Source organism: Coregonus lavaretus, assembly GCF_964263955.1.
Source record: "Coregonus lavaretus genome assembly, chromosome: 15".
Taxonomy (NCBI): Eukaryota; Metazoa; Chordata; class Actinopteri; order Salmoniformes; family Salmonidae; genus Coregonus; species Coregonus lavaretus.
In genome coordinates, this window is record NC_140002.1 from 36,603,738 (window position 1) to 36,626,551 (window position 22,814).

The 22,814-nt window shown below is 43.4% G+C and overlaps 1 protein-coding gene across 1 annotated transcript in view; it reads right to left on the bottom strand.

Annotated features, from left to right (window-relative positions):
- The window catches only part of LOC311143124 (roundabout homolog 2-like), a gene marked incomplete at both ends in the record, with an annotated part of 174,370 nt that overhangs the window by 78,292 nt on the left and 73,264 nt on the right, over nt 1-22,814 (bottom strand). The window contains one exon of the mRNA XM_084178921.1: nt 13,529-13,855. Within this exon, the coding sequence (XP_084035047.1) occupies nt 13,529-13,855 (327 nt within the window). The remainder of the gene's footprint in view (nt 1-13,528; nt 13,856-22,814) is intronic.

The following is a 22,814-nucleotide window of genomic DNA, read 5'->3' on the forward strand; positions in this document are numbered from 1 at the left end:
GAGGGAAGATAACATCCTCATATATCTCCACCGGTTGAAGCAACAGAAGAGAGAAGGCCAGATATCTGCCAACTATGTTGTGTGCGTAGGGCTGTGAGACTGTGTGTCTGTGGTGGTACTGGGGTTGAATGTGTGTGTGTGTGTGTGTGTGTGTGTGTGTGTGTGTGTGTGTGTGTGAGTTCCCCTCCTCAGTAATCTGAATGCCCTTGACTGACCAGATTAAAGCCCAGATGCCAAACGCAGAGACCACTGCACTGTGTGGAAACATCTGCTCAGAGACTCACTGTCCATTATTCCCCACGTTCAGGCCCCATCTATCGGTCACTCTGCAGCCCCAGTCCCCTGTCCTAGTCCCCACGCACACATCTGCAGAGACGACCAAGTGCACATTACCCAGCGGCGCATGAGCCCCAGCTAACAGCTAACCCATTAACCATCAGAGCATTATCATACACTAATCTGGTCCCCTTCTGGTTTGAGAGGGGACGCAGTGCTGCGCCTTAACTAACAGAATGGACAACACCTGGCCTGCCATGGAATCAAAGCCATTTGACATTATTTTGGTTTATGAGTTAATCCCATGGTCTCTAGTCAAGGCCGGTAGAGACGACACAAAGGGCTTAGTGTGGGTATGATGTTGGCCAACCATGGGGTGTAACCTAGTGACTCATTGGCCCTAACTGTGCTGTTTAGATCTGGGTTCGCCTGTCTCTAATAGGCTCACTGCAGGCTGTGCTTCTCCTGTGGTTGGGCAGAGCAGGGCAGGGGGATGCAAGGCTGTAGGCCCAGGGTTGCAGACTGGCTCTCAGCGCAGTTTGTCCCCTGTGCCCTCTCTCTCTGGGTAGGACACTGGCACGGTGCTAAGGGGGGCATTAGGGGGCTGGGAGGGGGAGGAAAGGGGGAGGTCATGGGGGCCATGAAGGTTATATAGTGGTGGGGAGTAAAGAGAGAATATGATGGTGGGAAGAGAGTTTTGTACCTTGGGGGTTATGTCAGGGTATGCAGGAGCGGGGAGGATTGATAGAGCACGGCAGAGATGTGTGTAAGCATGGGGTACTGGATTAATGCAGGGTTGGGGATGGTGAAGTGAGACTACATGCAGAGATAGCTCTGGAACAAGGAGGTGAGGTTGTACGTGTGAGTGGGGGATGGGATCAGATGCGATGCTAAGAGTATATGAAGGAAAGAGATGAAAAGGTGAGGGCCTTCCCACTGGGCAAAAACTGGTTGATTCAACATTGTTTCCACATCATTTCAAAAAATATATATGTGATGACCAGTGGAGGCTCCTCAGAGGAGGAAGGGGAGGACCATCCTCCTCAGTGAATTTCATAAAAATAAAAATTGTGAAACATAAAAAGTTATCCTTTTTACATAAAACTACAGTATACTATACAGTGGGAAAAAAGTTTTTAGTCAGCCACCAATTGTGCAAGTTCTCCCACTTAAAAAGATGAGAGAGGCCTGTCATTTTCATCATAGGTACACGTCAACTATGACAGACAAATTGAGAAAAAAATATCCAGAAAATCACATTGTAGGATTTTTTATGAATTTATTTGCAAATTATGGTGGAAAATAAGTATTTGGTCACCTACAAACAAGCAAGATTTCTGGCTCTCACAGACCTGTAACTTCTTCTTTAAGAGGCTCCTCTGTCCTCCACTCGTTACCTGTATTAATGGCACCTGTTTGAACTTGTTATCAGTATAAAAGACACCTGTCCACAACCTCAAACAGTCACACTCCAAACTCCACTATGGCCAAGACCAAAGAGTTGTCAAAGGACACCAGAAACAAAATTGTAGACCTGCACCAGGCTGGGAAGACTGAATCTGCAATAGGTAAGCAGCTTGGTTTGAACAAATCAACTGTGGGAGCAATTATTAGGAAATGGAAGACATACAAGACCACTGATAATCTCCCTCGATCTGGGGCTCCACGCAAGATCTCACCCCGTGGGGTCAAAATGATCACAAGAACGGTGAGCAAAAATCCCAGAACCACACGGGGGGACCTAGTGAATGACCTGCAGAGAGCTGGGACCAAAGTAACAAAGCCTACCATCAGTAACACACTACGCCGCCAGGGACTCAAATCCTGCAGTGCGAGACGTGTCCCCCTGCTTAAGCCAGTACATGTCCAGGCCAGTCTGAAGTTTGCTAGAGTGCATTTGGATGATCCAAAAGAGGATTGGGAGAATGTCATATGGTCAGATGAAACCAAAATAGAACTTTTTGGTAAAAACTCAACTCGTCGTGTTTGGAGGACAAAGAATGCTGAGTTGCATCCAAAGAACACCATACCTACTGTGAAGCATGGGGGTGGAAACATCATGCTTTGGGGCTGTTTTTCTGCAAAGTGACCAGGACGACTGATCCGTGTAAAGGAAAGAATGAATGGGGCCATGTATCGTGAGATTTTGAGTGAAAACCTCCTTCCATCAGCAAGGGCATTGAAGATGAAACGTGGCTGGGTCTTTCAGCATGACAATGATCCCAAACACACCGCCCGGGCAACGAAGGAGTGGCTTCGTAAGAAGCATTTCAAGGTCCTGGAGTGGCCTAGCCAGTCTCCAGATCTCAAGCCCATAGAAAATCTTTGGAGGGAGTTGAAAGTCTGTGTTGCCCAGCGACAGCCCCAAAACATCACTGCTCTAGAGGAGATCTGCATGGAGGAATGGGCCAAAATACCAGCAACAGTGTGTGAAAACCTTGTGAAGACTTACAGAAAACATTTGACCTGTGTCATTGCCAACAAAGGGTATATAACAAAGTATTGAGAAACTTTTGTTATTGACCAAATACTTATTTTCCACCATAATTTGCAAATAAATTCATTAAAAATCGTACAATGTGATTTTCTGGATTTTATTTTCTCATTTTGTCTGTCATAGTTGACGTGTACCTATGATGAAAATTACAGGCCTCTCTCATCTTTTTAAGTGGGAGAACTTGCACAATTGGTGGCTGACTAAATACTTTTTTTCCCCACTGTTAATATTCACATGTCACCAAATAATTGATTAAAACACACTGTTTTGCAATGAAGGTCTACAGTAGCCTCAACAGCACTTTCTGGGATAGGACCATGGTGTAGCCGGAGGACAGCTAGTTTCCATGCTCCTCTGGGTACATTGACTTCAATACAAAACCTAGGAGGTTCATGGTTCTCACCCCCTTCCATAGACTTACACAGTAATTATGACAACTTCCGGAGGACGTCCTCCAACCTGCAGCATGAACTGACATGTTGTCCACCCAATCAAAGGATCAGAGAATAAATCTAGTACTGAAAGCATAAGATACATTTACATTTGCATTTTAGCAGACACTCTTATCCAGAGCGACTTTACAGTTAGTGAGTGCATACATTTTTTTTTTCATACTGGCCCCCCGTGGGAAACGAACCCACAACCCTGGCGTTGCAAGCGCCATGCTCTACCAACTGAGCTACACGGTGCCTAGATACAGCTAGCTAGCACTGCAGTGCATAAAATGTGGTGAGTAGTTGACACAAAGAGAGAGAAAGACCTCAGTTGGACAGTTTTGAACAAATTAAGTTCTTCAAAAATAAAGGAGAAGTTTTACCTTTCACTTTCACTTACTTATCTAGCAAATGCAGCTAGCTAGTTTAGCCTACTCAAACACCCAGTTCAAACAGAGGGATGCTATGTTAGCTAGCTGGCTATGGCTATCCAACACTGGAACTCTTCCAAGTCAAGGTAAACTTTTGGTTGTATTAATTTATTACCACCGTGCCCGTCGGTATAACTGCTTGCTGTACACTGTACTGCATGATTGTAGCGGGTTTACTAACGCGTTAGTTCTAGTAGCTATGTTGACTATGACGTTAATATGGTGACAACGATGTAGGCTGTGTGTAGCGTTGAGCGGTTATGGCATGAAGGTTTGACTTGGAAAGGTTTTTTCGCCTGGTCACAGACAGCTGTTGTATTGTGCACTGAAGTCCACAAGCGAAGGGAAAAGGTGAGAGGAGGAGACTGTAGATGCGAGAAGTAATTATATATACAATGAGAAAAGTGATAGTAGTGTTTATATGTCGCTGCTAGATCTGTGTTTGTGTGTGATCAAGGGTGTATTCATTCCGCCGAATCTGTTGAAAAACTTTTCTTAAACAGAAGCAAACGGAACAAAACGGGGATAAACATACCTGAATTTGTCCAATAGAAACTTTCGTTTGCAAATGTTGGACTAATGATTACAACCTAGATCGGCTAGATATAGGCAAGAGTGTGCAAGGCGGAATTAAATGTGTCACAGTCTGTCACCTTGATGGCTCAAATTTCTCTCGACCTGTGCACCTACGTTGTAAACTTTTATTCGTAGGCTAGGTTGTAGCAACCTCATGATGGGTATAGGGAAATTTGAGTAGCATATAGTAGCCTAAACCTATTGATGTTACATTGAGCTGGGTGAATGGAAATATGAATGACAGTCATCCAATATGCTGTAATATGTAATAGACCATGCTCATAATAATACAAAAATCCTCCTCCTTCATCTTAAACGCCACTGTTGATGATGTTGTATCAATGTGGAAAACTGATTGGATTTGAAAAAAGTCATCAACGTAAGGGAATTCCTTCTCTTTTTCAGGTTGAATTCACGTTAGTTGACAACTCAACCAAATGTACATCAAAACTAGACGTTGAACTGACGTCTGCGCCCAGTGGGTTGAGTGAAGAAGGATTCGTTGGAGGATGTGGGATATGTCTGGGTGCCAGCATACCCCCCGGGCTAACACATGCCCAACTGGCTCTAATCCTGCCACCCGCTCCACCCATCTGCAGCGTGCCGCCATGGCTAGCCCCCACTAGCCCAAAGGGAGAGCAGCGTGTACTGTACGCTGTGATTGAGGGATGATAACATGCTAATTGAGAGATGTGGATGGAATCTTGTTTGCTGTCACAGTCCCAATTACCTCCTGTATAGCGCTGGAGAGTGAATTGACACACATTAGGGAACAGCACAGAGGGCTGGAGACTGACAGGTACAAGAGGCTGTGGCAGCCCACATCAAGCTGTTCCCTCTGCTCTCACACAGGGGCCTGCATCATAGAATAACCTGGCATGGAAAAGAGAAAGTGAAAACAGATGGATGGATAAGAGTGAAAGTGCAGAGGAGATAAGAGATACAAGGCTATAGTACTACTACTGTGCAGTTTGTGCAGTAGATTTCATGAATTAATCAAACTCGCTGATGTTCCTCCCTTTTTACTCAGTGAAGGGGATGCACTGTAGAAGTCTGATGTCACCCTAATGCTGTCCTTTCCCTGGGTCTCTCTCTCCTCTCTGTGAATGGGAGGTTGAGAGTATCTGATGCCGAATGGTCTGCTGTGATGGAGCTGAATGACTAGGCTAGACCACAGGAAGCCCTGTGCAGTACAGTACCGGGTGTGACACTGAGCAGTCAGAGAGGAACGGCAGGTTGCTCTAGATAACAGGGGTTTGTAGGGTTGGGCACATGAATAATGCAGTCACTATGGAGCTCCTCTGGCTGACAGTACAGATGCTCCTCTCTCTCTCCTCTCTCCTGTATTACCCCCAGCGAGCCAGGAGGAACTGGGGGGTGGAGTTGAGGGGAGAAAGGGATACAGGGGAACAAAATTAGGGCCATTATGTCATGAAAGGACATGTTCGTTTGTGAATGTCTTACAAATAGCATGAAAGGCTCTGTCCAGTTCCACAGGTTTTCATTGTATTGTGAAAAAAAAGCTGCAATAATAATGTATTTAATTAATAAATTATGGTAGTGCCCATGAGTGCTCCTCTTATTACACAAGACAATGCTTTAATCTTGTCCTTTGATGGTTACTTTTTTTCGCCCTTCATTATCCCTTCTTGGGAAGAACATTGCCAGTACATGCCCACTCCCTCCCTCATGCCAAGTCTCTAATGAGCCGGTCTCTTCCTGAATTGATTTCTTATTGTTTAACTGAACCTCCAAAGTCTCTCATCCATCATAAAGCCATTCAGTACATCACGCCGTATCCTGCTGGGCCCTTTAGTCGGCACCTCAATCCCAACTGTAACGCAGCAACCATTACAGACCACAGACCACTCACACACTGCTCTCAGAGGCCACATACAGTAAACATGCATTGACACAAAGACACAGACGCAAACCCACATATAGACAAGCACAAATGCATACGCGCAAGGACACTCACACACACGCATGCAAATGTAAAACATATTAATGTGTAGACACCAATACACACATGGATAAAACAGCTGTACGGTAAATAAACGGAACTACATGTGTATTTGTGTGTGTTTGTGCATGTTGTGCATGGTGCCACAATAGAGGATCATGTCTTTGATTAACTAATTAGCAGTCGTACTAAGACCAAATAAAAACTATTAACCCCAGCTATTACCTTGGCCTCTCTGCAAAGCATTTAATTTCCCTGTGGACTAAAATCAGGGCCAAGGGCCCTGTTGAATCGGCTCAATACAGCTCAGGTGGGCAGGTCACCTATTAAATCCATACAAACTAATTTAGCTCTTTAATGAAGCTCTGATTGACTTTGTAGGCCAACACATGTCTGACTCCCTGCCTCTACAAACACAGCAAGTCAGCAAGTCTGGAAAAATAAAAATAAGCACAAGGCCAAAAGTATTCTGGTCTGTATAACTGTACCTTGTCTTCTCTGCGGATACCAATAGCTACTTCATTAATTAAGGATATCCTCTTCTCTCTATAATATGATTCTGTTTTCACCAAGATAAATGGAATGTTACTAGTTAACTGAATAATACCATATGAGATTAACAAATAGAGGTATAAGAATGGATAAAGTCATTGTCAGCCCTGGGTTAGCCGTCCGATTGACATGACAGAAGTACTGCACTGCTGCAGGACTCAGAGAGAGGAAGAGAGAGAAGGGAGGCTCATCTAAACACACTTTAGTCGACTGATAGATGGCCGAGGCACTGGGGCAGTGGTGCGGTCAGCCTCGAGTCGTTAAACAGGCCTTCTCAGCCACAATGAACTCCCAATTGCAGCTAGCTACACCATACCAATATCACTCACTGATATGGCCTACACTTTATGTGAAGTGAGAGGGTGGGGCGGTGGGGAGAGGTTCACAGTCTCACGGGGTAGAGTTGCTTTAAGACCGAAGAGGATAGGGAAACAGGGACTAAGAAAATGAAATAATATTACCTTGGAAAACATGGCTTCCTTTTTTGCATATTATTTTTGTTGAACATGTATTTATATGTAGATTATGAACGATCAATGACCCTAGGGTAATGTATAGTGTAGGTTACATGCACCAATTTGTAAGTCGCTCTGGATAAGAGCGTCTGCTAAATGACGTAAATGTAAATGTAAATGTAAATGTAAATGTTACATCCCAGCTAGTGATGTTAAAGGAGTAGACAAACACAATACACAACACGGCAAGTTAGCATGCTAGTTCACACCATACACGGCCAGCCCTATGCTAACCAACTGTAAGAAAGTGCAGCAGAGCTCATAAAGGGTTTTGCATGGTCCAATTAACACCAGATGCTAGCCTTTAGCCAACTTAATTGAACAAAGTACTGCACATCTCTCCAAGGAGTTAGCATGGTCCAGTTAGCACCAGATGCTAGCCCCTTAGCTCATTCTCTCTGGCCAAGAAAATATGCTAAAAAGGTGTGATGGTCCACACTCAAAAAGCTTACTTCCTTATTTTTTCCAATGATGTCGCATAAAGCATACTTTATTAAATATATATATATATATATATATATAATTTTTCACTGCATCAATATGCTGCAAATGTGTTCCAGGGACATGCTCAATCAGGCATGTGCACAGATATGAGTCAACCTGTGCCTCTCACTCTCCAAGTGCCCTTTTGGGCGGTGTTATAATTCGTATTTTTTATTACGCTTTGTCATTGTTGTTCTGAACCCATTGCCTGCAATTCGTTGTGACATCGTCAAGTTCGGCACCCCCCAACCCAGCCCGTCCGTTGGTTTGTTTCACCTGTTGGTCTGCCCTGAACAGAGCTTGTGCGTGCCAGGTAGCGCCTTTTTCCAGTCTGCCCTGCACTGAGAATGCACACGCAGTACTGCCACAGCAGCAAAACATTTGATTAACACTTGAGAACACTTGAATTACATTATCATCAATATTGGGTCTGGTTGGCTTATAAGTGCAGCAGAGAGCCAGAAAGACAGAGAGGAGCGTCTGCATCAACGACCCTCCAACCCATCTCTATCCCTTCTTCAGTCAGCAGCAGCAACACAGGTCTAGACTCTAGCTAACCACCATATACTAAAATATCCACACAAGCCACAAGCCAGCTAGCCATATATCTTGAGTTAGAAGATTAGGAATATAATATTATGAATTAATTATTTAAGGGAATTGACGATAAATCACAAGCTAGCTAACTAGTAGATTTACATCAACATCAATGATCAGCTGATACCCCAACCTCCAATCATGTCTTTAGGAGGCACTGTAACTAGCTTGCTTACCATTTGTGATGAGTGAGTGTGTTGTTGCAGAAATAAATAGGCCTATGCTCAAAAATGTTAAAATGTTCACTACAAAGGCAGTTGGTATGATATGAATTTTGAGATATGAATTATGGAAATCTTCATTTCCCCCCCCCTTTTTCAATTTGAGCACCTGCCACCTAAAAGGTATGTGCACGGTCCTGTGCCAAAACCACCGCTGCCTCCGTTTCACCGAACAAGTACACACACATACTCACGTACACACGCACAACAAACACACACACTCACATACTCTTACAATCACTCACAGATTGTTACAGTCTGATTGTTGCTTTATAGCTATTGTAAACCCAAAGTGCTGACTGTACAGGCGGGTCCCTTCTATCCCATTGTCATTTATTCATCATAAAAAGATGTGTTGAGATAGAGGGTTCCATCATCTCTTACTCACACACCTCTTCCTCTCTCAGGAGCTCAGCGGGTGGCTAGCCCACACAGTGACAACAATGCCATGGACGACCAGGTCCTCTGACATTTGAAACTGTCAGGAAGTGCACGGTGGCCAAGCCGAGTTCACTGTCAACTTTGACCTCGACTCTCAACACAAGCTTGACACAGGCTTGACAGTTGGGAGGCGGAAGGGGATTAGTACATGAGAGGGGTGTCTGTTGACTGGCTGCAGCCTTTCTCCACGCTCAGGCCACCCTGTCCTCTCACAGGACACACAGGGAGGCATGGCATGGGGCTGGGGCTAGTGCTGGGGCTGACGGGCAGCAGGTCTGGAGCTGTCAGTGTGAGACAGTGGGACCTATGATTAATGAGAGTTGGCTGGGTGCCAAATACCCACACATACATTATCCCTAGCGGCACTGCTACGGTCTAACCACAACCATAATCTCACAATGCCACTTATCACAAGTGTGCTGAATGATTATTGACCAAACCACTAACTCAGCACCACACTGTAATATAGTACTGCATGATCAACCAACGCAATGTCTGCCATCTCAACCACATCCTCACTGACTCCTAAGTCCACTCTATCCACACACAACTTCACACTATGCAATACTGTACATTGTGTGCAAGCCAAAACATCTGACCACTCCAGGCGTTTATTCCAACCGTCTGTCTGTCTGGCTATCTGTCTGGGACGATGAGGATTTATTGATTGATGATTGTCTGTCTGGCTGACTACTCTTCCAATAGCCAGAGGAGCGAACAGACAGACAGAGCGGGGAGGGGGTGAGTGGGTGGGGGGTCTGTTTGGGAATTATTTATACCAATCAACACCATCGCACCCACCCCCCCTCTTCCCCCCTCCTCTTCCCCACCCCTCCTCTCTCAACACATTAACATTAATGTGATTCAGTCACTTATTATAGCTACTCCTAATCCCATCAGCAGCCAGTCACTCCCATTAGAGCAATCTGCAGGGGGTTGGGGGTCAGAGAGGCGTTTGTGGGTGTTATAACGCTATAACTTAAATAGCGTTCAGCTGCAGTGTTGGAGCGGGCGGTGCGGCGGCTGGGAGGTTGCATGTCTGGGTGTTGCTGACATCGAATGCAGGTGATGATTGTTATTCAAATAATCTCTGGCTGTGCTGACAAAACAGCAGGAGCCTGCCGACAACATACCGACACTGTGTAACAGTGACAGAAACACACTGTGTCCTCTTCAGACCTGATCCACCTGCCCTCGAGGCACAACGAGACTAAGGCTGTTTCTCAGGCGGCACAGGAACTAACACCTCATGGTAATACTGCTCTTTAGTCAACTACTCAAAAAGTCTAAATTAAATAGTACTATACTGTTTCCATTAACCAACAATAATGCTTGAGAGCCCCAAAAAGGATTGCTTTGAGCAATTTCACACACAAAGACAACCTTCCAAGTCAGCACCTGCCATCATTTCCTGTATTAAGACATTGAGGGAGTCGCCATCGCGATAACTATCTCATTAGCATCTCAATTAGAGCTTCCTCACTATGTGCAACTCAGAGAAGTGAGAGTGTGTATTTATTTAACCAGAAAGTGCCATTGATGTCTAATGGGTCTCATGTAATTGCATTTAGAGTTAAGGCCAGGGCTAAGATTCGGGGACCTGAAAAAGGGTGTCAAAAACAATATCAGAACCGGAGTCAGAGTTTTGAAAAAGGCCGGACCAAGGTAAAGTCTTGCGTTTTTGCTGTCTCTAACACAGTTGGATGAAATCCCAGACACTCTTAGAAGTAAAGGTGTCTGGAAGAACCTTTAGGGTTGCCACACCGGCAGAACCTTTCCAGTTGAAAAAGGTTCCTCGAAGAACCCCTGTGAAAAGGCCTCACTGAAGCTACAAAACTGTCAGTGTTCAACCTTAACATGTGACGACAATACAACAGAACAGATTAACAGGAATGACATTTACTCTAACGGGTGGCCAAAAAATATATATCTTAAAGCCACGGCCTTCCTAAACCATGCCTCTACTTCAGGGTTCCTCCAGGAACCCATTGCTTCATTGAACCATTAAAGGTTCCTCCAAGAGCCCCTCAACTAACCGAAGGTGCAAATATGAACCATTGACTAGCAATAGTGGCTTGAGGAACTCCAGGGTTCCTATTCTCCTACAGCACACTAATCCAACATTATTTAAAATATGTTCTATATATGAATTAATAGAGATGCATTTTATCCACAATATATCATTGTATTCATATCCAATCCTACCATGGCATCCCATTTTTTCTAAAAAACAATAAAATGCCAACCCAGCACATCCCCATCCTACTCACACACACTTCCCTTCCACCACACACTTCACACTCTCACACACAGTTGTCTAGTTGGAGAACTGATGTGTGTGTCTCAGATATCCTGCGGCTCTTCACCCATAATCCTTTCCCAGGACAGCAGGGCAGTATTGATTACAAACCAGGCAGAGGAAACAGCAAGAGGAGGAGGAGGAGAAGAGTACGGGGGAATAAAGGATAGAAGGGGGAAAGTGAGTGATAGGGGAAGGGAGTTAGGAAGGAGGAGAGGGTGGGGGAGAGGGGGGATGGGGTGCATAAGGAGACAGAGTTCTCAGGTTTCGTCTTCATCCAGCAGCTGTTGGGTTTGAGTGAGAGGGTTGTCTCCCAGGCTCATGCCAAACACAAATCCACCAGCGTCAAAACAGGACCATACCAACTATAACTCTGCTCCACCACTGACCCCAGGCCCAGTGCCGTTTCTAGGCATAAGCAACATAACTGGCCGCTTAGGGCCCCGCGGCCACTAGGGGGCCTCCAACCCCCAATTATTATTTTTTAGGAATCAGTCGGGGTCTCAACTTGCTGTTAGGATAGTAGAATACACAATGTAGAATTTCGACATTTGGTTGTGCATCAGCAGTTTTCCTCTTGTTATGTCAGTCACTGACAGTCACTCAATTATCCCATATCAGCTAAGTTAGTCTAGCCAGCTATCTAAACCTTGTAGTAATCGTGGCCGAATTACTGACTGGGCACATCAGGCACGTGCCTGGGGGCCCTGACCTCAAGGGGGCCCACCTTCATTTTGTTAGTCACCCTCACTCAGATATCATATGAACATTGCATAAATCATGGCAAAATGTGTAGAATTGCAGGAAATATGTCTTAAAACTGCTAAATGTTCTCTCCATCCCTTGCCAAATCTTGCTTAGGGCCCCCAAAAAGCTAGAAACGGCCCTGCCCAGGGCACAGACACCAAGACAGATGCGTGATGAAAGATTTAAGGGAGGACAAAATGGAGGGAACCCCCCCCCCTCTCCTCACCTCTCCTCTCACCCCAGGGAGGAAAGTGTACACCACACTGAAGTCATCAGGTCATACCCCCCCCCCCCCCCCCCCCCCCCCCAGTGTATAATGTATATCAATGGGAATGTAAATATGTATGTAGCTATGTGTGTAGCACAAATCTATAATTACAGAACATTCATATTTTGTTTCCATTGTTTCTCAGGTGTTTCCTATGAGTGTACATAATGTGTGTGCATTGTGGTATGTTCATGACGAGTATTCAGTTCAGTTTAGCACATAATGGAGATGTGAATAGCCCAGAGCTCTTGTTTCCTACACATGGAAAGTGTTGGCTGGGAGCAGGAAGAACGGAGGAAGGAGAGAATAACTTTGCCTCTCACTGCCTGGAGTGATTTTCAGCTCTACCCACGCATCGCTCACAAAGGTCATTCAAACAGGTCTCTTTAACAATTTACACACACAAACACACACGAATGGAGGATTGCACACACATGCACAGTGCACACAAGAACACACGCAAAGAGGAATACAGAAGATGGAAGGTACACAAACATGCGCCCACAAGGATCAGTCAAATAGGTCAGGTCAAGTTACTCAGATGATGACAGCCACACATTTTACATATGGGCTCAGCTCCATGCTATGGACTCAGACCCCATCCATCAACAGAGATGTATGCCCTTTCCTTATAACACCATAACCACTATCCCCCTACACATACAGTCACCTCTAAGGCACTGAAAAATTCAACACCTCATTTAACATCAACTCCTCCCACCTCAGAGGCCACATTAACTTCCCAGCGAGGGGCAGAGGAAGTGCACAACCTCAAACACAAATAAAATAACTATCTAGAGACTTCATCAATTTCTCATTATTTTTTCATTCAGCCTCTTAGGACCCCAGTAATGGCAATCAATAGATCAAGCTGCTGTCACACTCTTAAGACCTATAGGGACCCCTACATAGAGCCCCTATAGCTCTATAAACACACACACACACATGCACGCATACACACGCATTTCATTATTCAACTCAGCATTATTCTCTGCAATTATTCTCCATAATTATGCTTCTTTATAACTTGAAGTTATGACTGTAATATTGCCACCCATAAAACATGTAAATGTGCTACTAATATCATTTTTATGGTCATATCCTCGAGTTTGCAATAACAGCATCATTAACACACATACACAAAGGCAACAAAGCTAGGCCAATGGGGCCTATCTCTCCAACTTCATGGCACTCATCCATAACATAGATAATTGTGGGTGGGACTTACATGCTACTTCTAATGATGCGTTTCTGCTCACTGCCTCCCCCAGGTAGTTACGGGCCACACACACATAGCTTCCGTCGTCTGGCTTGCTGCGTCGGCCGTGGACGATGCGCAGGAAGAAGAGGGAGCCGCTGGGCAGCAGCATGCGGTGGGAACGGGGGTTGTCCCTGTCTGTCTCCACACGCTCCCCATCCTTGTGCCACTCCACCGTGGGGGCAGGACGCCCCTCCGCCTTGCAATTGAGGGTCGCCGGCTCCCCCTTGGAAACGATGAGGTCAGAGGGGTGCTCCACGATTCGGGGTGGGGAGTCATCCTGACGAAGACGAGATCCTGAGAGGAGAGGAGAGTAGAGGAGAAAATATGATTAGCTACACATACGCCAACATAAGATAATATGTTCAGTAATACCACCTGACAATTTCGATAAGGCTGAATTGATGATTGTCTGAGAGAAAAGCCTATAAATGAGAACCAACCCTGACAGGCAGCACGCACGCCATTTCACCACAAAACACGTCTGAATATCCACACTGACAGACAGGAGCCAGGGAGTGATTATGGCTAATTAGCATTTTCATTTACACACTCCGTCAAGGGCTCTGTTTCTCTTAGATGCTGCTGGGTGTTGAGTGGGTAAAGGTTTTTTGTGACGTTTTTGTTTGTTTTGGTGTTCTGTAGTTTTTGGGGGGCTATTTCGAGCAAACACATTTTTTTCTTGAGGCAAGTCGTCGTTCGGTAGCTGAAGTCTACGCCCCTTCGTTTGGTAATTGGTCAACAGTACTACTCCTAGTAGGAGAGGGAACAATAGATGGGATTCTTCAATGAAGTGTTTGTTGTTATTCAACGAGAGACGACTAGTTTTCATACACATTTTTTCACTTTAGAAATACTGCAACAAACATTTTAGTTAGATGTAAAATTGCGCGACGAAGACCTCTTCGGCAAAAATGTCCAAATGAATTACAGATTTCTTGAATTTATCTTAGATTCATTCAGACTATTTTGAGGAAGTGCATACTGGCTATATTGTTGCTATGGCATCTCAAGAGGGACAAACAGTAATATTGCCGCTTTTATATCGTTTCTCAAGCGAATGTATTTTAAGGGAGTATGCGAGTGACATACGTTCACTTCGCCTAGCCGAGTTCTGCTAGGAGCAAACCAAACGTAATATGCGGGCGCCTTTAGACTGTTGATTGTGAGTACGTGTGGAAACAATTTTGTACGTCGGTCTCTATTTCTAAGTGCGTCTTCAGGTAGGCACGTGTGTGCCCGTTAGAATATATAACAACATGGAAATCAAAATGTACAGTGTATGTGTGTCTTTGTCTCCTGTTCCTCTTTCACAGATGCATGTATTTGCAGTCAGGGTGAATGAGTCCGTTTCTCTGTCCCTCTCCCAGGCAAATGGTTGCTCCCACACTGCCGCCAGCCCTACCAAGTACCCACAACCCTCCTCTTCTCCCCTTGTCTGTGTCGGCGACGCAGTGAGGCAACACAACACAACATGATTCTATCATTACTCTTAAGGAGATACATTAGATATTACAAACAGTGCTCTGTGTTTCTGTGTAAGGATGGGAGTAAGCACTTAAGAGGGTAACCTGGGAGCGAGGTATAGCGTTTTGTTGGATGATGAGACTAGCTGAGCCATGACAGAATTATATGTTTTAGTAAATCGGTTTAGTTTTCTGGATCTGCCGCTCTTTCAAGTACACACCTCTCTTTGCTAGTGCTATTTGTATGGGCATCTGGTAATAATTCACTAAATAAATCCAATTCCACCTTCCTAAATCCAGTTGACTCTTCCCATTCCAATAGATGGATTTTCTCAAGCCTTGTGACTGGCAGGCTCCCTCCGTCGCAACCGGAGTGAAGCTGCCAGCCTCTGTTCTCCCTGGGACACCACACTCCATAAGGCCACTCGCAGATGATCCCCAATACCCAGCCTACTCAAGTGTGCCGACTCCCTGCCTGTCTGACTTACTCTCTCTTCCGCTCGCTCCCCCTCCCTCCCCCACACCCACCTCCACCTAGTGTTTAATGGGCCTAATGGGGGCTGGCTCGCTGGATCCATTCAGCTACAACCACAATCATAAAATCATGCATAAGCAAAGATCTCTGCTCTCAAAAACGCTTCTCGTTTCATTAGTCCCTTCAATGAGCCTGTTCATGGACCTGCCTACGCAATTCATGCACTCAGTTTCACCCAAGTCCTGAGAGCAGTACAGAAACTGAAACAGACTAATGCTGATTACAGCCACCAAGGGCTTACTCTACTGCAGCCCTGCACACGTATGAGCCGTGGTTTGCTCACTATAACAATGGCTTCCACCGGTGCTTTTATCCGTGTATATAGATGTTACGACAATCTGAACTTTCTTAGATAAGGTTTTCCCCAACAGAGTAGCCATGGTCTTGCCAAACTCATTACTCGTTACCTTATCTCCCTCTCTGAGGTAAAACTGTACGCCCAGGCGACAGCAGCACAGTGGCTGCCTGAAAGCAGAAATGTCATAGATACGCTTGACTGGGATTTAGCTGAAATCTGGCTACACAAAAACATATGAAAATCTCCTTCTGCACTTTAACTTTGACCATATCAACTGTCACATCCATTTCGGCTGACATCCCTCTCCTACTGTACATAGCTGCTGGCTGGTATATTCATAAAGCAAAGTGTACTCAGCAAACCCAGTCAGCAAGAATGGTTATAGTAATACCACCTACCACTGATATTATCAACACTCTGTACTAATTTTCACAAATCACTACAATGTACTTTTATAATGTATAAATGTATTTGAATTGCTGACTGGTGAACTGCACTGTGCACGTACAGAGTTTGCACATACCCAATGTCCACTTATCAGGAATTGACTGAATATGTGACCCGTTTCAGGAAGGTAGGCGTATGCAGTGGTGGAAAAAGTACCCAATTGTCATACTTGAGTAAAAGTAAAGATACGTTAATAGAAAATGACTCAAGTGAAAGTGAAAGTCACCAAGTAAAATACTACTTGAGTAAAAGTCTAAAAGTATTTGGTTTTAAATATACTTAAGTATCACAAAAGTAAAGGAAATTGATTAAATGTACTTAAGTATCAAAAGTCAAAGTAAAAGTATAAATCATTTAAAATTCCTTATATTAAGCAAACCAGACGGCACCATTTTCTTGTTTTTTACATTTACGGATAGCCAAACAAAGCATTTGTGTTTAGCAAGTCCACCAGATCAGAGGCAGTAGATGTTCTCTTGATAAGTGCATGAATTGGAACATGTTCCTGTCCTGCTAAGCATTCAAAATGCAACGAGTACTTTTGGGTGTCAGGGAAAATGTATGGAGTAAAAAGTACATTATTTTCTTTAGGAATGTAATGAAGTAAAAGTAAAAGTTGACAAAAGTAAAAATTGTCAAGTAAAGTACAGATACAAAAAAAACGACTTAAGTAGTACTTGAAAGTATTTTTACTTAAGTATTTTACACCACTGGGCGTATGTCACATGTTACTACTTCACAGAATGATATACCATTTTCTAGCTCTGAGTCTCACTTTTATCCAATGTAAAAAACACAATTTCTAATGTTGCTACATAGGACCGAATCCAGGAGGTGGGTCACATATAGACTAATGCTTATTGACCCTCTTGGGCAATGGGAAAATTCCGCAGTACTACAAGGTTTATTCAAGCCAAACTCTCCAATCCAGGCAGAGGATGATAAAGTGTCTTTCTCTGTGACTTGGCGTCGTATCATCATTTTCCTGTTTAATCTCAGGCTTACTTTCATTCACACAGCGCTGCCAAGACCTTGCTCATTTAATCACCCACAGACAGTCAAACGAATGGTAATTCCCCATGGCCTTGTGCTTAAAATCCTCTGCTAACCCCACCATGTCATCTTCTTTCACACACAACACTAACACACATGCATAGAAAGTACACAACCTCAAACCCAACTTGACAAAGTTATAAAGCAAAGACTGACAAATCAATGAAAAGAGAGAGTGAGTGAGTGTGGGAAAGAAAGAAAGATAGAAAAATATACTTCTAACAGACCGTAGACACTTAACGCACAGTATAACACATGCTTCCCAATTCTAAAGGTACAGGAGTTGAATAAAAGCCATGTAGAATAAGCAATGGGATGGGGCACCAGAGTGTATATAGTAGTCAACAGCCATAGGGACGGCACCAACCCCCTCTTTCACCAAATCAATGCTCTCAATGTGGACATGATCAGTGGGGGACAACACAGTGCCATTGGCTTGGAGAGCCGATATCGACCAAGAAAGGGAGCTCAACGGTTATGAGTGCTGTGTCCTCACCAGTGATGGTGCTCAAGGGACAGACAGTACTTACAGTATATTCTGTGACCAGGGGACACAGTGTCCACATATTACAGACCAAAACAAATCGAAGGACTATAAGATCATTCAGCATCATAGTCTCCATTACAAGTTTTGCCACTTTTCAGACAAAGGATCTAAACTCCACCATCTGCATATCAGAACTCAAATCATTACATTTACATTTTAGCCATTTAGCAGACGGTTTTATCCAGAGCGAATTACAGTTAGTGAGTGCATACATTTTTCATACTGCCCCCCGTGGGAATCGAACCCACAACCTTGGCATTGCAAACACCATGCTCTACCAACTGAGCTACACGGGGCCAGTATGTCTATGAAATTAAATTAAATGTGAAAATGTTGGGATGACAACTAATTATATATATATATATATATATATATATATATATATATATATATATATATATATATATATATATATATATATATAGTACAAGTCAAAAGTTTGGACACACCTACTCATTCAAGGGTTTTTCTTTATTTTTACTATTTTCTACATTGTAGAATAATAGTGAAGACATCAAAACAATGAAATAACACATATGGAATCATGTAGTAACCCAAAAAAGTGTTAAACAAATCAAAATATATTTTATATTTGAGATTCTTCAAATAGCCACCCTTTGCCTTGATGACAGCTTTGCACACTCTTAACATTCTCTCAACCAGCTTCACCTGGAATGCTTTCCCAACAAACATGAAGGAGTTCCCACATATGCTGAGCACTAGTTGGCTGTTTTTCCTTCACTCTGTGGTCCAACTCATCCCAAAACATCTCAATTGGGTTGAGGTCGGGGATTGTGGAGGCCAGGTCATCTGATGCAGCACTCCATCACTCTCCTTCTCCTTCACATTCGTCTGATGTCCATTGCTCGTGTTTCTTGGCCCAAGCAGGTCTCTTCTTCTTATTGGTGTCCATAAGTAGTGGTTTCTTTGCAGCAATTCTACCATGAAGGCCTGATTCACACAGTCCACTCTGAACAGTTGATGTTGAGATGTGTTTGTGACTTGAACTCTGTGAAGCATTTATTTGGGCTGCAATTTCTGAGGTTGGTAACTCTAATGAACTTATCCTCTGCAGCAGAGGTAACTCTGGGTCTTCCATTCCTGTGGCGGTCCTCATGAGAGCCAGTTTCATCATAGCGCTTGATGGTTTTTGCGACTGCACTTAAAATAAACTTTAAAAGTTCTTGAAATGTTCCGTATTGACCATTAAAGTAATGATGGACCGTTGTTTCTCTTTGCTTATTTGAGCTGTTCTTGCCATAACACAACTGATTGGCTCAAACGCAATAAGAAGGAAAGAAATTCCACAGATTAACTATTAACAACGCACACCTGTCAATTGAAATGCATTCCAGGTGTCTACCTCATGAAGCTGGTTGAGAGAATGCCAAGTGTGTGCAAAGCTGTCATCAAGGCAAAGGGTGGCTATTTGAAGAATCTCAAATGTAAAATATATTTTGATTTGTTTAACACTTTTTTGGTTACTACATGATTCCATATCTGTTATTTCATCGTTTTGATGTCTTCACTATTATTCTACAATGTAAAAAATAGTAAAAATAAAGAAATACCCTTGAATCAGTATGTGTCCAAACTTTTGACTGGTAGTGTACAAAAAGATGACAATAAAACGAAACCTGACACCTATTGAATATGTGAGTCACCTATTGTCAATTCACAACCATGCACTGAATGTCATTAAATTGAATCCGAATAACTGCTGCATTAAATTATCAGCCAAGGGCAAAGTTAAACATTTCATATCCTCCCTAATGATAGACCTACATGACATCAATTAGGAAGATTAAATTAATGAACAATGGAATTAATCAGGAACCCCCAAACCAAGCATGATTCATTCTTATGACAGTTCATCAATTTCAACAAATCGATAAAATAACACAGTGACAATCTATTGCTCATAAAACAGTCTGGTGTGCTGCAAAGCCAAGTTGAAAGGCGCAATCCCGGCATGCTGGTACTCATTGAGCGCGCAAAGGGAGACCACACGTGCACCCCTTTTCACCTGTCTTTTCTAACGTTTTGAAATTAGGACAAAACGGAACAATTGAGGCAAAATACTGTTGTTGCTGCAGGTGCTCTAATCAAACGAGGAGATGGAAAACGAAAAACAGGAAAAAGCTATGTTTGTATTAGAAAGTTAATTGTGTTGACCAAATCAAGTTTAAGATTTTAGGACTTACCGTTGACTTGGGTGTGCAATAGTCCACAGAAAAAGAAAAACCGTAGTAGACCCATTCTGGCATACTGTAGTAACCGTTCACGGTTTATCAGCGCACAAACTCGTCCGATATAATTATTTATCTTGCAGATTGTCCGACTCTCTAAAGTGTAGGTTCTTTGCACATGAACTGTTGAATTGTAATACAGTTGTTTATCGTGAATTTTACAACGAAATCATTCATGAGACGACTTTTTTCTCTCAAAGAGCGCACCGGATGGGCAGCCTACTTCTCCATACATAATGTTTGTAGCTGGTTGTCTCACCACGCAGACACCAACCGCGCAGAGTAACGATGTGCTCGCCTCATAACATCGCCCCGAACTCCCAGAGCCTATTTCATGCAATGTTCCGTCCAGCTAAAAGTGTCCAAAGCGAAGCATATACTCAATATAGATTAGAAATGGTCAGGATGACCATGATTTTAAATATCACTCCGACTGAATACGCGCTGTTATAATCTAAACGCTGGACTGTTGTGAGCCAACGGTGGTGGTTTCAGACCCGGGGTGAATTAATAGCTGCAGTTTCAGCTCCCTCCTTGAATAGCTGCAGTTTCAGCTCCCTCCTCTTAGAACTGTAAAAGACTGGTAGAGCAGTGGGCTACAGGAACGCAGATGCGCAGACTTACATCAAACCAGTGCAAGATGTTGCCCCTATGCGATGATCTGAGGTCAGTTTGGGTTTACATTAGGATCTGAATTAGACGGATAAACTGGTCCTAGATCTGAACTGTCCACTGCCGATTGGGCAGCTACAGAGTGCTGTGGAAACCGCATACAAATCACATAACCACATTAGGCTATCACAATATTTATTTGCAAGATGTGCGTGCAGGAATGTTATTTGGGTTTGGTGTTTAAATGGCTACCTATGCAATTGGTATGCATTTGATAGGCACATTAAGGCAATCAAAAGGCACTGCTCTGTGCGCGCTATAACATCTGGAGTAAGCCTATATAGGCTAAAAACCCAAGTACAATAAAGTAGCGTCCCCTATCGACGACATGGCTATCTCATAGATCTCGTCTCGCATAGACAGAATGTGCCTGCAAAGTGGCTTGTATATGGCAATTCTCTCAGTCAATATCAATGACAAATTGACTGCTAACAACCCATGGCACATACTGTCTACTGTCAGCGGTCGATTCCATCCACATGCATAACAGGAATATAAATCCTGGTCTTTATTTTTATTGAACTGCGCATTCAATGAGTTATTGAAGTAAATACTCCTCCCAACAAGCACATTCAATAATGCTTATCAACTGAAAATTAAGTATGCCTGGTGGACTGAATTGAAATTTACTGTGACTTTTTGGTTAATCACTTTAGTATAAAGGGAGTTATCATTTAGTGTCAGGAGTCATCCAGGTGGTGGAGAAATGTGTGTGTGTGTGTGTTTGTGTGTTTGTCGCCATTGAGAATAAGGTAAATCTGTTATGGTACTATAGGTAAAGTGAGGCGTTCCAGCAACCTGGACTCAGGGGTAGAGATAACATAGTAAACAAAAATCAGGGACACTCAAATTAGTATGTTACGTTTGGTATGATATGTATTCATTTATGGATGCCCATCGTCCATTTCGTATGATATGTTACAAATTGCAATTCGTTCAATATGTTACGAATTTGCAATATGTATGATATGTCACGAATTCCAATTTCTTGTGGCTATAACGTTAGCTAGGTGGTAGGTGGCTAACGCTAACGTCAGCTAGGTTGCTAACATTAGCTAGGCTAGGGGTTAGGGGGTAAGGTTAGGGTTAAGGTTAGGGTTAGGAGTTAGGTTAAATGATTAAGGTTAGGAGAAGGATTAGCTAACATGCTAAGTAGTTGAAATGTAGCTAAAAAGTAGTAAGTAGTTGCAAAGTTGCTAATTCGCAAAAAAATAAAAAATACGCCGACACTATCAACCCTGACCAACCACCCTCCTTTCATGTTTGCCTTAAGTAACCTTCTGTCTTATGTAACCATACCAAACGTAATATATCATACTAATTTTAGTGTCCCGGATTTTGATATTATGTCTAGTCTGTGAGACCAGCCTGCTCACAGGTAAGTGCTGTCATGAAGTGGAAAGAATTGCTTCTGATGGGAGAGAGTGACCATGTTCCCATCACACTTCCCTTTCTCTACCTCTGACATGTACATCTGTGGACCTGTCTCTTAGAAGTTGCCTTCACATCTCCCCTGCTATTATTGGCACTCTATCTGAAAGACACTTTGGCAGAAAGAAAACATTGAAATGATAAAAGTTTCATAAATGTAATGTTTTGAGGCTCATACTCACACCCACATAGGCTACAACACTAGATCCATTGAGCAACAATGAAGATAGTTGTTGTTCTCCAAATAAAAGTTCATACAGCCCTCGGAAATGGAATGGTCTCTCACTCAATAATACATAACATAATGGTTCATGAACCTGACATCTCAATGAAATCAGCACAGGCACTCACATATACACACTTGCGCAGCCCTCACACAAACACACACAAACAAACAAAAAAGTGTGGTTCATGATTTTGTCAAAGGGTATAGCCTATAGGCTACCGTGTCTCACGGCCAATGGCGGTGATAGGTAGCCTAGACCCAGGAGGAAAGATGATTTCCAATAGATGCAGGTGAATAAAGGTGCAGAGTGATCATTGACGACTGCATTTGTG